The sequence below is a fragment of the Vidua macroura genome, chromosome 18 (assembly GCF_024509145.1).
Source record: "Vidua macroura isolate BioBank_ID:100142 chromosome 18, ASM2450914v1, whole genome shotgun sequence".
In the NCBI taxonomy this organism is placed as follows: domain Eukaryota; kingdom Metazoa; phylum Chordata; class Aves; order Passeriformes; family Viduidae; genus Vidua; species Vidua macroura.
Window position 1 is genome coordinate 11,613,415 of NC_071588.1, and position 17,823 is coordinate 11,631,237.

The 17,823-nt window shown below is 42.0% G+C and overlaps 1 protein-coding gene across 3 annotated transcripts in view; it reads left to right on the forward strand.

Annotated features, from left to right (window-relative positions):
- Positions 1–642: 642 nt before the first annotated feature.
- The window catches only part of SPECC1L (sperm antigen with calponin homology and coiled-coil domains 1 like), an 85,014-nt gene continuing 67,833 nt past the window's right edge, over positions 643–17,823 (forward strand). For all 3 annotated transcript variants that reach the window (XM_053993486.1, XM_053993485.1, XM_053993484.1), the window contains exons 1-2: positions 643–706; positions 14,499–14,688. In XM_053993486.1, coding sequence (XP_053849461.1) covers positions 14,536–14,688 — 153 coding nt within the window. In that variant the 5' untranslated portion in view covers positions 643–706; positions 14,499–14,535. The remainder of the gene's footprint in view (positions 707–14,498; positions 14,689–17,823) is intronic.

Genomic DNA, 17,823 nt, shown 5'->3' on the forward strand with positions numbered 1-17,823 from the left:
CGCCCTCCCACCCTCAGCAAGGGAGCTGGGGAAGGGTCTGGAGCACAAGTGTGATGAGGAGCGGCTGAGGGAGCTGGGGGGTTCGGCCTGGAGAAAAGAAGGCTCAGGGGGGACCTTCTGTCCTTCCACAACTCCCTGACAGGAGGATGCGGCCGTGAGGGGACGGGGTCTGCTCCCGGCAGCGAGGGATAGGAGAGGAAACGGCCTCAAGCTGCGCCAGGGGAGCTTCAGGTCGGACATGAGGAGTAATTCCCCCATAGAACGATTAATCAGACATGGGAACGGGCTGCCCTGGGAGGTCATGGAGTCACCGTGCCGGGAGGTGCTTGAGGAAAAACTGAACGTGGCGCTCAGTTCACGGCCATGTTCTAGATGACCCGGTGGTGTTGGCTCACAGCTTGGGCTCCACCACCTCAGAGCCTTTTCCTCCCAACCTGAAGCCGGCACTCCGCGCTTCGCAGACCCAGGCGCGGAGCCCTGAGGGAGGGGCCGCCCCGCGCACGCGCCGCCCGCGCCCCACCCTTTCCCCTCACGGCCCCCGGGCGCGTGCGCGGTGCCGCCAGGGGGCGGGGCGGAGGCGGGCGGAGGGGTCCCTGCCGTGCGCGCGCCCCTCCGCGCCCCCCCCCCCCGTCCCGCCGGCCCGGCCCGCGCGGCGCCCCCGGACCCGGGGCTGCGAAGCAGCGGGAAGGAGGCGGCGGCTGCCCCGGTAAGCGCCGAGCGCCGGCGGGCACAGCCCGGCCCCGACCCTCGCCCGCCCGCCGGGGGGTCGCCCGCGGCCGCGCAGGCTCCGGCAGGGCCTGTGTCCCGCGCCCCGGCCGCAGCGCCTCGCGGCCGCGGGAAGCCCCGGGCTCGGCCCCCTCCTCACCGCCTCCCCCCGAGGGGCCGCGCTGTCACCCCGCGGCGGTGACACCGCCCCGCGCCCGCCGCGGGTACCCCCGCGCCTCAGGGGCCGCCCGCGGCACCCTCCGCCCGGCCTGCCGCGTCCTCCCTGTCACCCGTGTTGCGATGAGCCCGCGGGAGCGCCGCGGGGCAGGCGGGGGGCGAGCGGAGCGCCCGCCGCTCCCGGCTGCCGGGGAGGCGCAGGTTGGCCCGCATTTGCATCCCGCGGTGGAATCATTCGCTGCACGCTGCTGGCTGGTGTCTGTGAGAGGCATGGTGGGTGCGTGTGGAGCTCCCTGAGGAGAAACGCGGAGTGCCCGCGTTCAGCAGCTTTCTGGCTGGGTTTTGATGTGTTCGGGAGCACCTTTGTCTGGATTCTCGTCTCATGCTGCTCTGGAGCGCGGTTTTTCTGCCTTTCTAGAGCTGAAAGAGCCTCTAAGTTCCAGATTTGTGCCTGCTGTCTGCCATCCTGTGCCTCACTATTTTAGCTTCCAAGTCTGTCATGACCTCGTATTACTAGGGATGTAGGAAGGCAGGTTCCTATAGCTGGGCCAAAACCGGTCACCAGCTTGTTCTGAGAGGTTCTGTCCGCTGTGTCTTCAGAGAGAAAAACAATGCAGTGCTGTGCTGATGCTCAGCAAACTGCACCCTTCTCTCCACAACAGCATCTGTGACAGCATGAAGTGTCTGTCTGTACTGGGATCTGGAAAACACAGTTCTCTTGTAGCAGAAAATGTGTCATCTAAGTGGTTCTGCTGGGTGAAAAAAGCTCTAAGGAGCTGTGGGTTCTGTTGAAGGGCATAGTCTGTGCAAGCTCTGCTCACCCCAAAAGCAAATATAAACCTTCTGGAGCTGCTTCCTGCTTCATTAATGGTGTGGACTTTGGCTGCTGAAAGATAGGCAAATTAAAGCCACTGGCTGCTTTTAACACTGTGAATCACAGTGTAGTGCTGTAGTAGCTCAAAAGAAGAGAAGCAGTTTCTTCTCTGTCTCCAGCCTAGTTGAGTGTTGTTAGGTAGTTGCTAACAAAAATGAAAAGAGAAGGTCATTGTAAATAGTCTGAGATTAAAACTGGGAAACTGAGATGGGAGTAGTCTCATGTTTCTTGTAACACGGCCACTTCACTTTCAGTTAATGGAAAAACCAGATTCCAGGCTGGTAAATTAGGTGAAGTAAGGAAAAAACTCCTTGATTTCTCAGATGTTTTTGTATGGCTGAAGATACATGTCTTTTTCTTTCTTTTTTTTGAATACAATACATAATTGGGTATAAAATGTCTCAAATATTTTTAACAATTTTCTATTTCTGTCAAATAAAGGGCGATCTAGTTAGATAATGCAGCCCACATTTTCCCAGTTATTTAATCTGCTCAAGCTAATTGTTGATATGTGTTTAGTGTGATCATCGGTAAAGATCTGTCTTCTCTCTTTGAGAGGGTTGAGGGTTTGTTATATTAAAGTCTGATGAAGGTGGAACATCACAGTGGGAAAACCTCTGTGCAGGGATTTCTATTACCTTCTATTGTGATTTGCAGCTCTGGGGTATTTTTAATTTCCCTTTGTGCTCTAGGCTGGTGTGATCTCTGTGGCTTTCCAGGCATCTGCCAAAGGTGTCTTTTGCATCAGGCTGGAGCTAAGGTTTCCCTCAATGGAGAGTGTGTCCATAGCAGCAAATCAAACTTGGGTGTTTGGCTGAGGTCTGGCACGAGCTTGGCCACATCATTGTCAGCATGGGCATTGGCATGGCTTGCTTGGACCAGCTGGCATTTTCCTGAGCCATACCTGGACATCATTTAAAGGTGGCAAATGCCAGGTCTAAAACTTCTTGAGTTTTAGAAGTTTCTGGGATAGATATTGTTGGGATAGATATTTGGGATAGATATTTTTATGCTGCAAAGATTTAATTGTGCAAAATAAATCTGATGTACGGTCAACATTTTATGTACTGATAGATGTATACTTAGAAGTAACATTTTGAAGTCAAATTTGTGCCATTTTTGCTTTACTATTGGTATGAAAGGAAAATAGACTCTCAGTAGGTGGAGGCTATGGAAACTCCTAAGGAGAGTTTTCACTAATGTAATTCAGAAGCTCTTTTTTGACCTTATGATGTTGGAGCCCGTCTTGCCAACAAGGATCCAGTCCTAGCAGTGTGTAATGCTATTAATGGGACTGAATCACTCTTGCTCATTGGGAAAACAGCATAAGAAATGTTAGGCTTGTACTTCCTGGCTTAAAAAATCACCCCATTTAGTCTTACTTTTTCGTCTTTATCCTGAAAAAGGGAGAAAGAGCAAGTGTTGGAAGCTGATTTATGTACATAATGGTAGCCTTACATGACTAGTTACAAGGAACCTATTACTTGTTTCTTTTGAGCTTATTCCAACTGAAATGATCAGAGAAGGCACCATTTGGAGCACTTAGCAGTAGTGCAGCCTGGAAGTATTCGCAGGATTCTATCTTTAAACATAAATAATTCATTAGCAGAGTTTTCACACATATGTGCATGATTTTCTTTGGGAAAGAAGATTTTACTGTCCTACACCTACAAGGTAGTACAACTTTTGATCTTCATCAAACATACAGCTTTTGATTTTCATCTTCTTGGGGTACTCAGTTTTGCAAAGAATTGACACTATGTTGCAAATCAGTGGCAGAACTAGTAGCTTCCCAAATTGCAGGGAAGAATAATACAGGGATAGATTCTGAAGTTAGGTGAAAGGAGACTTTATGAAGGGTTTCAATCCACGAGGTTTCGGTACAGAAAAAAAAAAATTTAGAACAAGTCATTTTTTGCATATTAAATGGTTATAAAGCCACTAAAGCAAAATTTCAGGAGACTAAATAACAAGTTTTTACTTACTTCAGAACTTGGTTTGACATTTTTGAAAGATAAATCTTGCATAAATTTTATTTTCCATTGCTGTGTGCCAGAATGGAGCCAAGGTGATGACTGGCTGCAACTAATTGTTAGATATGCAGATTTATTCAGGAAAATAAACTGAGCACCTAACATGTAGTATTTAAATAATAGTAAAAAAGAATTAAGGTAGAGTTGAAGTACTCGAGTGATGTATTTAATGACATCAGTCTGAAAGTATTTGTATATTTTGGATCCTTGACTTTGGTCATTTAGCCAGTGTGGGTTCCGTGCTCTGCACAGTTAGCTGCAGTGAGTAGTGACTTTCTGTGGGATCTGCAGAGGTGGGTGGGAAGCATGACCAGGGTGCTGGCCTTCTTACCGCTCCCTGAAATTTTCTGTGCTCTTCTTAATGCATTTCTGTGGATGTTCTTAATTAAAAGCACGCAGTGGTTTTGGCAGATGGAGCCTTCTTGAAGCTTCGGCTGCAGAATTTCCTTACTGTGTGAGGGTTGGTGCTGGAGAGTATTCAAGCATTGAAATGCTTCAATGTATTTCACTGCTAGAATGTTGGCTGTCTTTGTATGGACAGGTCTTAAGTGACACGGGCAAGTTTATAAAAATGATCTACTAAAGCTTGACTTTCTCCTTTTAGCCTTAGGATTGTTTCTTTTTTTTTCTTCTTTTTACTGAGTTACCAGATTATACTGAGCTAAAATTTTCTTTTATTTAGCAAAGTAAATGACATTGAGGGTTGATAATGGGTGTGCATTTAAAGTAGCATCTGCTGTGCAGTGTCTTTTCAGACAATGGTCTTGCCTGTTTCAATTTGCTCTTCCCTAACAAGTGACCAGCACTTTAAATGGTTAATGGCAAATACTTCCTTCAAGTCCCTGAAGGAATATAGGCTTTTCTGGAAGAGAAAAGGAAAACTAAAGCTACTTTTATATACATGATTTCTTCCACAAATCTGAGTAACTGTGTACACTTGATGTTTTAGTTTTGTTTTTCTTTCTTTCTGTGACAAAAAAAAAAGAACCTTCTTTCCTTTCAGTGACAGAATCATGCAAAGTACTTTGTATCTGCACTTGCTTACATGAGATGGACAATTAATATCTCTTTTGGAAATTATGAACTTCTTAAATCCATACATTGTTGGTAGTTGTTGTCATCAAATTATTCTTGATTTAGGATTTGTAAATATGAGATGCACCCTTGAATGTGGCAATATCATTGGATTGAACTATACTGAGGTCATCAAGAATTAATGCGTTAAAATGAAAACTTTGTGACATAAACTTTTCCCCCATTACTGTTGCTGTTCTTCCTAGTTTTTTACAAAACTACAGGAGAGGGTTTCCTCAACCTGCAGCATGGGTGTGCCTGAGACTTTGGAAGAGTTTAGAGGTGCCATCCTGTTCTCTGAAGGTTTTGATAGTTCACTGGGATAGATATTACTGTAAACAATGTAAATTCTGTTTGTGAAAACTCAGGAAAAATAGTAAAGACATTTTAAAGGGTGTAGATCCAAGTGTGCAGATGAAATTTCAGTCTACTTTGTTTCATATTCAGGACTACATTTGCTGTGTTAAAAACATGAAGTCATACAAATTCTTCTTACAAAAACCTCTTGACAGTTTCCTGAAAATCTTTCTGATGCACACACCTGTAAAAAATAGTGTCTCTCTACAGAAGAAAATTAAATGTATCAGTTATGGACATTAGTGTTGTAATAGAAAGGATATTTGAAGGAAAAGAAATAGACTTCAGTAGAGCCTTTTTTTAATACAAAGACTGCATTTTTCTGGAGGAAAAACTATTCTAAGGCCTTCAGTCACACATCAAAGGCTTGCCAGGAAACCTGGAGATCTAGAAGCTTTTCAAAGAAATACCTTAAAAGTGTCTCACAGTGGAAAGTACACTTGTCTTTCCATGAGGATATCAGCACATCAACAGCTCCATCAGCTTGGGATGCTGTGCTGGGTTTTTAGTGCTTTCCCAGGCTTTCCCCCATGTAGAATCCTGCATTGCTCCAGCAACCAAACTGTCCCAGGGAACAGCGGCTCCAGAAACTGGCTGGTGATTCACCCTTTTCTGGAAGGCTTGGAATAAAGTTTGGAAGAGAAATAGTCTTCCCCAGTCTTTTCCCTGAGGAAGTAAAAAATTACCAGTAGATGGGAACCTCTCCATCCTGTCGCAAGGACTTTTCTTCCATATGACTCAAATTTATGTCCTTGAGCTTCCATGCTGGGGCCGGTAACTGCTCCTCCCTTAGTGATACCAGAGTAGTTAGGAAGGATTTGCATGTGGCTCTGTCTCTGCTCTGTCTGCCAAACCTGAAGCCTTTAAACTATGTAATGAGTGTGCTGTTGACAGGTCTTGGAGGTGAGGAAAGATGTGGGCCAGAATTGAAATCTGCAGATAGCCAGGCTTCAGACCCCTCAGTGCCCTGCTTTGTCACGTGGTGATAGCGTAAAAATAACACAGTTCATCTGTGCCCTGGATGAGTGTGGCTTGGAGAGTGTTGGAGGTTTGGTGGTGGGCAGTAAGAAGTTCATTTAAAGCAGGGCTGTTGCTGAGTGGCCAATAGCCTGAAACTGAATTAAAACAAATTTGGGGCTACACCATCTGTGAAAGGATGAGACTTCCTTCTAGTTCCCAGTTCCCAGTCCCGCTGCTTCCTTTGCATAGTATCTAGCAATTAAAAGGTGAGTCAGATCAGTCCTGATCTGTCTGAAAGACCAACTCATCAAAAATGAGCTGTGATCTCTAGAATGGAGAGAAGGGAGAGGACCGAGGAAGGGGTGGGACTGCCTCTTTAGGTGGCAAGGTACAATTAAGTTATTTTCATGGCTAACTTAAGCAAACCCCCAGCAGGCACTTCCCTCCCCCAGCCTTAGCAAGATTGACTGGTGCATGAGCTATTCCCGTTCAGGCCATTTGCTTGGTGCATCTGAGACCAGGATGGTCCTTCTGGGCTTGGGAATCCCAGAGCTGTAAGCACCTGGGGCCTGGGAAGGTCCTCAGGTGATGCATCTCTTTATTGCTTCTTCTGTTCTCTGGGACTTTTTTGTTGCAATGCCTTCAAGAATGTTGTCAGACCAGGTTGGTGGTGAAGTGGACATGGCGAACACCCAGACACCTCCCAGTTCCAGATGTCCAGGCAATAGAAAGTCCTCTAGCTGAGAATTAATCAACTGCTGGTAAGAACAGATCTATCATCATAACCATCCTGGTATCGGGACTTGGAGTGTTTGGGTTTTGCATGAACTGAAGATCTGGTGGAGTGTTTTGGATGAGCATGAGACCTAGTCAAAGTTAATCACTTCTCTTACAGGTTTTACCTGTAGCACACGTGGGCTGGGAGCCACTGGTCTGCCTCCTGAAATGGCTCTTTGCACGTCCTTTCTCTGTCCCCTTCCTGCGATGGGCCCCTGGCTGTTGCCTGCCTTACTCCTCCCTGGGAACTTGATGCAGCAGAAGCCTTTGCAGCAATTGTTGATACCTGAGTTCAGCTGACAACATTTACAATGGACCAAAGGGAGGAGGTCACCACTGATCGCCTGTTTGAGGCAGCAGTTCTGGGAACAGCTGTGTTGGAGAGAGAACATTGCAGTGAAATGTTGTACGCTGAGCCAGTCATTTTGAAAGGGAAGGAAGCTGTAGTGTTGGTTCTACACCTTTTGTTGTGCTGTTGGTTTTCAAATTGACAGGACTGGTTTTGAAAGTACTGCCAGGCATTGTCAGGGGAATTTCCACATGTGTGTTTGTCAGTAGGACTCATGGCTGTAGGAATCACAGCAATTAACACTGTAAGCATTCTACCAGTGGACTTTGGTTGTTGTGTGAGGAATACAGCATATGCTTAAGGTTATAGGACACTAAATACACCTTTGTAACTGGAAGGTATTGATTTTTGGAGTAACGCTTTAGAGTATGCTTGGAATAACAGGTAAGAGCACTTCCAGCTAATGGAGTTAACTGATCCGGTATCACTTTTTAGATTACTGGGGTTTGTGCTTAAAGCTGGCCAGTCGTTTGGCTGGGAAAATTTGTGTGTTAATTTTTTTTATTTTCCTGGAAAACAAGTGTCAAGGTAGGAGTTAGCTCTGTTTTATCAGAATACTAACCCAAGGGTTTATGGGGAAGGTTGACATGTCTGCTGTTTGTTCAAGCATGTAAAATCTGACATGGAAGTGCAATTGCTACCCAGGAAATAGATATATGCTGCCTCATCTCTTAGTGTGTAGCTTAACGTTTGGATGCAACTGTGAAATTTACCAAAAGGAGTGAAAAATGACAGTGTAACCAAATTACCTGTATTTTCAACACCAAGGAAACAAACCCTACTTAATAGTAAGTAACATGGATGGTGTTTTGATTTGGACTGTGAGCAGCTGTAGTTAATGGGCATCTTAAGGGTACTGAGCTGACATAGAATGTTTTGTAATCAGCTCAACGATGGATACCAGCAAGGTATGGATTTATCTGGTCTTTTATTCTGTTTTTCGAAGCTATAATTTAAAAAGTCTTCTGAAGCTGCAGGCAGTGTAGAAGCTCATGCTGAGACCAAGTTATAGACAGTGTTGCCCTTCCCTGTTGAACAGTTTTTCCATGCTAGTTGATGAACAGTTATTTTTTTCTTTCCTTGGCGGTGGTTTGAAATAGCAGTTGTTTGAAATAGGAGCTTGAAAACAAGGCTACATAATTTAATTTTGCTATGAAAGGGCCTTTAGAGCACAGTTTGTGAGTTCAGGAGTTCTGTAAATGTTCCTGTCACTTGTCTGGAATGTTAAGTATTGCAACGGTTACACATCGCTTGCAGCAGCTACAGCTCTGAAGTTTTCTCCAAAGAAGGAGTAAAGAAATTGAGGTGTGCAACAGCCAATTCTTGCCCAAAGCTCTGGTCTTTCCTCCCTTCTGTTTGAAAGAGAAGTAGCAACAGCAAATGCAGCTTGAAAATAGTGGGTGGATAGCATAACTTAAATGCAGAATTCCCATTTTTGTAATTCCACAACTTGTAATGCAAAACTGTAAAGGCTCTTCAGAATTTTTAAGACCGAAAGAAATAGAAAGGTCTTTTCTCTCAAAATGACTCCCTGCAGCCATTGTTGGAGGAGTGCAGCCCCCTGTGCTCCATCTGTATTGAACTGCAATGCACAGTTGTGTATTTTCCTTGCAGCACAAGTGTGTGCCCACACTGGCACAGGGATCCAGCCCACCTGGAGCTCCTTCCCACCTGCAGCTGTGGGCAGATGCCTTAGGAAGAAACCCAAACCCAAAGTCTTCCCTCCTACCCTGAATGCTCTCCCACCTTGAAGTTAGTTTTGGCTCAGAGGGGTTTCTGAGCCCTTTGTGCTCAGATGTTTAACAGCCATTAGGAAATTTCTGTACATTGTGCATGGCCAGTCTCCCCATGTCCTCACACAATATACATTAAAAATACAGCTCACTTTTTTTATTTGGAACCTGGCTATAAATTAATTTGATGGTCTTTAGTTTTAGTACTAGAAGAGATGATTAACAGCCACTCCCAGTCTGCTTCTCGATGCTATTCCAGATTTGGTAGGCTTTTGTCATGTTCTCTGTGAGATGTCTCATGGGAGCTATTATATACCTTTGATCTTAGTTTTGCCCCTTGCTGGATCATTTTAAGATCTGTAAAAAAAAAGTTTTTGGTTTTTTTTTTTAGGTTGAGAGAAGAACTGCACATAGCAATTAAAGTGTGGGTAGATGGGCAAAAAATTGATTGTTGAATGTGATATTTGTGTTTTATGGTTCATTCTTTGTCCATTTCTTTAATAATTTCTAAAATTGCTTTGCTTTTTTTCTTTTCCTTATTCCAAACACTGTACTGATATTTAAATGAAGCTGTGAATCAGAATGCTGTAGTCTTGCTGAGAAGTATTGATACACTGAGAGCACATTTATGTTTAAAGCTGAGGTTGCTTTCCCCCAGAGATAGATGTGTTTGTGTTTACCTCTATTTAATTTTGTTTGCTGTTTTTATTGTCCAGTTAGTCTCAGAAGGGTCTTTGTGTTTCCATGGACTCTCCTGTTATCCTTGGTGTCTTAAATTACCTGCTAGCATCAGCAAACTTTCAAGTCACTAAAACTGATGTCTTGATCTTAAGCAATAAAAGAAATGCACTATTTGCTGTGGGCTGCTGGAATCCAGTGGTTTATATATCATGTTTTTGGAATTATTGAGTAAGAGACATTGTTGTAGAGTGCTTGTGCAGCTTGCAGGCTGAAAGTTAAAAGTGTAGAGAGCTGTGTCTCTTTCTAGATAGCTTATTTTGTATTCCAGATATGAAGCTTTTTGGTGTCTGTGCAGAGACTTGGGGAAGTTCTGTATCTGTGTTTTACAGGGGCTTGATGAGGCTGTATTTTATAATCTCTTTGCTTTTCTGACTTTTGGGACTGTATAAGTGACCTGAAAACGTCATTCCCTAATTATTTGGGCGAAGTTGTCAGCCTAAATATATCAAAACCAAAGAATTTGTGCAAATAGAGAGGGAAAGTGTACTGACTATTGCTCTTAGATGTGAGCAATTTCCTCTGTAACTTGGGTATTTGATTTTCCCAAAGTGCTTAGTATTCTCAGATTTTAATGATTGTTTGCTTCTGTTTTTTTAAAATCTCTTAAAAGATAATTCTCAGATTATTTATAATTTTATTAATAATTCACAATTTTTAGTAGGTAGAACTGCTTAATGCCTCTCAATACTTTTGTTGCTTAACCCTCTATTGTCTTCCAGGCACAGGAAACTATATTCTGTACTCTGTACTACTCTTTACTTTTGTGACAGCAATATTAGCATAAACAAGCATATTAAATAATGGATGAGATTAAAATAATCACAGTAAAGAATCATCCCCTCCCTGCCCTGCTTTAGTGCTTGGGGTTCTGAAGAGTAATGCTGAAAGCATTGCATGTTGGCTGGCTGGATGTATCATATCAGTTTACAGTCAGGAGCAGAGCCATGCTATTGGGCAAAACAGTTTTAAATTATTATTTATGCAGTTGTGTTTGCAGCTGGTATAAAGCACAGGACTGGTTTCACATGCCTCCACCAGAGCAGGGAGAGCACTCCTGAGCAAGTTCTCCTGTTTCCTGGACTATGTGTGCTGTGGAGAGAGAGACGGCTGGGAAAGGATACAGGTTAGAGGGAATAGTTACAGTTTAGTTTAGGAATGCAGTCTTTCATCTGATATTTTGGTGCTGTTTTGGCTTTTTTCCATTTTGATTAATTGATACTGTTTGTGCTATCATTAATCAAATGCTTTCCAGTAACGTCTTGTGCGTGTTGATGAGTATTTTCTTTAATAGTGGCTTTTTTTTTTCCTTTTTTTTTTTTTTTTTTTTTGTTTGAGGAGGAGGAGGAAGTGTGTATAAAGGGAAAGGAAGTCTTCAGTAATTCTTTCTCTCTCCCTAGGGCAAAATATAAAATACAGTTTTATATGCAGTATTTTCTTTTTAAAACAATAGTGAAATAATATTTTAGTTCTCGTTTGAATGGTTAATGCTGTATGTTACTCTTCAGAAAGCTTCCTTTGGTTAGAGAGTGTTTTATTATTTATTTTTTAATTTATTGGTAAATTTTCTTTACCAATAAATTGGTTGGGCAGAGGCAAGATTATTGTTGATTCTTAGTACTGTTTCTTCCTAAGGAATGTGGTTGTGTTCTTCAGAAGCAAAAAGTAGTTTTTATCTGCCGTACCTGCCTTTTGAGAAACTGGGTGAAGCAGGGCTTTTTCTACTTCCAGTCACACAATATTGATGTCTTCTGTTTTCAGTGCTGGAACTCCATCTTCTTTTTCCTTCCTGGAGAAGGCAGGAGGGGAGAAATTGGCACAGAGAGGCCATAAATTCACTTCAGGAGTCTTAGTAAGCAGCTGCTTTTAGAACCTGTAATGCTAATTGATGTTTTGTTCTTATTTTGTGTGACTCATTTGTATATTTTTCTCAGTTTTTAAATTCTAATGATGTAAACTTCTTTCATTAGGAAAGTAACGACTAAGATTTAGTTTATCTGGAATTAAAATAGGAACAGTGGTCTCTAAGCCTTCTTGTCCTCTATGTGTCTTTAAAGTTTGTGGAAATGTGGTTCTACCTTTGAGTTTCAGTGAGTGTCTTGAGTGTCAAATATATGGATATTTTAAAGGAATGCTGTGATGAAACATGAGGATTATACTTAGCTGACATTGTTGAGTTTTGCTTGCTTCCATCTCTGCTTTGCAGTTGCTATTTTTGAAGCAAACACTGTGGCATGTTTTCAGGAACACTTCTCATGGACGAGAAACATTTGAGTTCACAGAGTCTTGTCACTGCTGACCCCCTGAGATGTCTTGATGCCAGTATAAATGGTTTGTTCTGTAAAAGGTAACGTTAGCCTGCATCTCTTTGAGGCCATCCATCCAGTGGGTTATGTTATTGTCTTACTTGCTGTAATAAACAGATCCAACTGTGTTTACTGTGCATGCAAAGCTCGTGTGTGCTGTGTCTGGCTTTGCAAGGTGTGTCAGGGCTGATGAATGTGCTCTGCAGACGTGAAAAATGTGCCTTGCATACAGCCAGTGCTGGGTGTCTCCATGCCAGCCAGAGCCACGGCTTTATCTACATTGCCAGGCAAGGTTGTCAGGCTTTGCACAAATGTATCACAGTCATATTGCTGGCAGTGCCCTAGCCCTCCTCAGAGCACTGCCTTCTCACTCGGTGAGCTGTCAAAAAGGGATCATCTGACTGACTGGATTTATCACAGGTGTGTAGTTTTCCTTTGGGATAATTTTTTAAATGCAGTCAGCTTTGCTACAAGCTGTGCTCTGAAAATTCATTTGGTTATTCCTCAGGTGTGCTATGGAAAATTTATTTATGTCTGTAAAACATCAAAAATACCACTCAATAGTAAAGATGCCGGTTTTAATAAAGAACTCTACCCTCTTTAGTATTTTTCAGTTTTAGTTTTAGGTTGAATAAGACCAAAAGCACAAGTAAGTGTTTGACTCTTAAAGATGAAAAAGGCAAGAAATAGAAGTGTGGCAACTTAGATGGTAACCAGTGTTACCATCTGCTTCTGGAACCTAGTAGGCAGTTGTACCACTTAATATTATAGCAAGCATATTACCTTCATGGGGCTTTTCTGGTTTGGGTTTTGGTTTTCTAAGGAGTCTCTCATTTCAAATTATCTCTCAGTTATTTAGTCTTCTGTGAAAGTGTCCTGATTACTTGTAGCTATATGGCAGGACTGGTGCATTTTTGACATTGTGGTGATGAAACTGCGACAGCAAACAAAGTTTTCTGTGTCTGTTCATGGCAGCTTTCAGAGCTAAAGGGAATCTGGAAACTATAAACAAATATTTTCAGTGTCTTAAGATGAAGCTTCCTGTTGCTTCTGTGAACAATACTTAGAGATCTGAGGAGGCAAAACTCCTGCAGTTTTACTGACTTTTATCAAAGACAGAATTGAAATATACTTGTGTGCAGCTGAGGTGGTGCTCAGAAAGAAGGAAAGTGTGTATAAGGGTTTAGTGTGAATTTTATTAGCTAAAATTATTTAGTACTTCTGACCACTGTGTTGTTATGTCAAATGTCTCATGCACACAATCATCAGTCTGCTTTTTGTGCCTTTGAAATGCTTCAGTTTTTAAGAGATGGAAATGACCGGATGTGTTTCCTGTTTCCAGTCAGCTGGGAGATACTGGGCTCAGATAAACCTGGTCACTTACCTCCACCTGGAATCCCTAAGACTGAAAGTGGAGTGGAGATGTCCTTTTAATCTTCCATCCCATGACATCTGACTCAGGGGTGATGAAGAAAACAGCTGCCAACTCTCACTCTTGCAGGAGGAGAAGATCCTGCTGTGTCTAGTCTTTCTGGTAGCCCATGCTTCAAGTAATAGCTGTTCTGTGGCTGTTCTCTTGTTAGTCTGTGCTTCCTTGGAATCAGCTGCTGTAGTTGTAATACCTGCAGTTTTCTGCTGTGGCTGCTCCTGGTTTGGATAAAGCCAGCTTTGTTTTCTGGACTTTCATCTGTGCTTGTGGGTGGAATGGCAGTGCTGGCAGTTGTCTGCTGTCAGAGACAGCAGGCTGGGCCAGGCTGCAGGAGAGTCCTCACTGCGGGCCGTGGAACCCAGTGAGCTGCTTCTGGTTCCTTCCTGCAGATAATCCTCGTAATCACGCGGCTTGTGTTAAATTTTGTGAAGTTCCATGTGTTTATTATTGTGATTTTCAATAATTGAGTTGAAGGAATCTGTATTTTTCAACTTCTTTGGATTTTTTTGTACAGTAAGTTTTTCTCCACGACCGCTGTTTTACTGAGCTAGTGGTAATCTTTTCTCAGCTCCAATGTTGTTGGTAGTTAAACTGATGCCTGAATACTCCCACAGTGTGTGTTTTCCTTCCCACAGTCAGAAATAAAGGACATTGCTCCCTAATAAGCCTTTCTTTTGCTGGCTAACGAGTGAACTCAGCAACATGGGTCACTTATAAAATATTCTCAGTTCAATGCCATTTGTGGAACGAGAACTTAAAAAAATAAAATAATTTGGCGTGGAGCTGTAGGAAATGCTTAGTCCTTAGCAAAAATCTCTTTTAAAAAAAGGCAAAAAACATTGGTCAGTCGCATGCATTTTGTTGTTGCCCTAATTTGTAGTCTTTGCTGCTCTTCTGGATTTCTGGTCTTAAATAGAACATTATAAAAAAAGACATTGCTTTTCATCCGGATTTTATATTTAAAGTCTCTTTCTTTCTGCTTGTAGATTTGTTTGTAAATGCATCATAAACAGACAGCCCAGAATGAAGAAAGCAAGCAGGAGTGTTGGCTCAGTGCCCAAAGTGCCTGGAGTAAATAAAGCTCAAACAAGTGAAAAAGCCAAACCAGAAAACGGCTCCTCAGTGTCTGCAGTAACAAAACTCTCCAAAACTGGGACATCAGCATCTCTTTTGAAGGTAATAACTGGTAGAACATTCTGATTATTTGTATTTTTTGCAATAAAGCTTTAAAAAGGGTAGAATTTCCAGGCTTGTCTTTAATGCAGCTTAGACTAGAGGTTGCATGGGTAGCTGGAGGGAATCTGGGTAGTTACAGAGCACTGGGCAGGGTGACAGGATCTTGTGTGTCACTCACGCTGTACTTTCATACTGCAGCATGAGATGCAGAGCAGTGTGCTGTGCAGGACTTGGCTGTTGTGCAAAAGGAGCAGAGTGGAAGTTGTGTTCTGACGAATGTTACTTGTTTGGTGTTATGCTTGAATGGTGTCAGTGACTAATAGGATTTGATGAGAGTTATTTACTAATTCTGAAAAAAGAACTAATGAAGTAGCTAACATGAGAGCTTTTTAATATCGGTGATCTGTGTCGGGTCAGTGCAGCTGAGTTCTTGTGGCTGTTTTGGCTTTTGCTTTGTGTTGAAGTACTGCTTGAGCTGAATTTTCACAAGTTGATTCTTGCTCCCAGAACAAGTTCAAAGGTAGAGGTTTTCTCTTACAGTAGGAAAACAGGGCAGTGTATGGAGGAGCATATGGCTTCCAACAAACAGTGAGACACACTGAGGTGGGCTGCTGTGGAGTTTCACCTGGGAGCAGCCCCATCTGGGTTGGATGGATGGAATGAGCCTGCCTGGTCTGCCTCCTTTTCCTGGCATGGAGACGTGGCTGGACCCAGCTCCTTTTGCTCTCTGCAGCCCAGCATGCAGTGCTGTGCTGCTGCTGCCCTGGAACAAATGAACAGAGCAAGGAACAGGGTGTCCAGCAGGGAGCTGAACCTTTGTCACTGACACACAGGAAGCCACAAAGGCCATTTAAGTGACTGGCAAATAAAAATCCAAAATTAAAGAAGCGTAAGAGTTGAGGTCTCTCTGTAATAGCTCTGCAGGGTTACTGAAGTCAAAAGGTGTGTTCCCTTTCTCTTCTTCCTTTTCTTTTATGGAAGAATAGTTAATATTTTTGCTGATGAACTTGCAAGCCAGGTTTCAGGGAGGTTTTCTCCCAGTGCCCCTCCTTTCTTCCATCACCCAATTCATCTTGCAGTTTTCTTAGCTTTAAATAATCTTTTGATGCTTGTTGACACTACATACTTTATATTTCTAGAAACCTCTCAAAGCAACTGAAGTCCTTTGTAGTTTACTTATCAAGTTTCTGATGTCATACCTCTCAGGGAGATAAAGGAGAAGGATGATGTAACACTGAACAGATTTGACCCAGTATGCTTTCACAATTTTACTTATATTACTAACACTTCTGGCTATGTTTTGGTGTGGGATTAGAATTCATGACAATTTATGAGTTTGAGGTACAATGAAAATTTTCTCTTGATTACTAAGGCTTATCTCATGTTTATATTCAATCAGACTTACTCATACAGTTGGATGTATTTTACTTGTGCTGCTGTTGTGCCAACTGTGTGATGAGAGTGATGAATGAGTGTGATGAATCTTCTTTGAGTGTTCAGTACTTATATATATTTATATATATATATATATACACTTATATAACAAAGTTAGTTGTTTGTGGGACTTTTTGTTTACTGGTACTGACAAATCACATAATTTCTGGCTTGAAAGAAGTATCAATAGAAGTTGCATTTTTATAAATATTGTTTAATATAATGTTATATTTGATATTGTTGATGAAACATTTGGCATATTGTTTTCCTCAGAGGTTGTGGAATATTCTCTTAGAATTGAATTGGTGTGTGTTCAGAATTTCTTTTAATAGTCTTTGACAGAAGAAAAAATCTGGCATTAAATAACTTTATTGCAATGCTTACTAATTTATTCAGTCCTTTGAGTTGGATATTGAGTGAAAGGCCCCTATTAAAGAGTAGAAATACAGTACTACAACAGTCTTGGTTCAGCAGTAATAATGTTGCAAAATGGAAAAATATTTTGTATTTATAGCATCTTCTTCATGATATAACTATAGGCCAGCATTCAGCTTGGAGTGGGCTTCTTTAACTGCATTGTTCCATACATTTGTCCTTTCTTGTAAAGTTTTCAAAATGCATGGACAATGAGCACAGGAAGAAACTGTGGGACCCACCCTTCAGCAGAGCTGAGCCTGTCCCAGGGTCTGTTTCCCAATGCCCTTGGCCAGTTCCTTCTCTGTAGGTTTTGTCTCCTACATTGCCCAGCACTTGTGTAAATGTTCAGCACCCACACACCCCACAGACATTATTACTACAGAAATTTAACTGCCAGCCACTTTTAATCTGTCAAAAAAAAATACTCTACAAATAATGTGTTCTTATTTTTAAGATCATTATTTTTTGACTTCTTCAGCTAATGAGCTTGTGATCCTGCTAACACTCTCAGCTGTAATTAGACAGCAGCTGTACTTCAGACGAATTGCAAAATCCAGTGTCCCTGAAAAGCCAGGACTTGGAGACCAATATTTGAATATTAAAAATTAGAGTGTGTTTTCAGCATTCATGTGTCTATGCTTCTATTCTGTTTGCAAAATGCAGTAACTTAATTACAGATTGTTGTGAAGTTTGATGTTTGAAAAACTCAAATACAGCAACAACAACCATCAAAGAAAATCTTAGGTAGGAATAATTATATACATAGAAAGGGATTTGAATGAGATGCAGTAAATAGGATATACCTGTTGAGAAACTAAGATGAAATGAATTGTGTAGGTCATTATTCAAGTTTCGTTGCACTGAAAGAAAGTGGTGAGAAGAAAACAGAATATGAATAGTATAATTATAAAGTGGTTTTTAATACAAAAAAATCAAAATAGGTCTGGATGAGCCTTTCTAATTATGCGATTTTCTAATTTTTCATATTTTAATGTAGGCGTTTTAATGCTAAGCAGGATGGCACAGCTCTTAGTAAATGGGGAAAAGTTGTTTGATAAATACACGCCATCGCTTTTGCTTCAATTAAAAAGATATGCTACGAAAATACTTTGATTTTAAAAGTTCTGAACGGTTGCCATTGTGGAGCATTAAGAAGAGAGCTGCTGGTTTGTAATTTTTCCAAAGCTTTGCTAGATAGTTTTCTTTGCCAAGAGTATAATGTTACAGCTTTGAGAAACTGTTTACTAATTGGCTGCAGAGGAGGCAGTGCCTTCCAACCTAGAC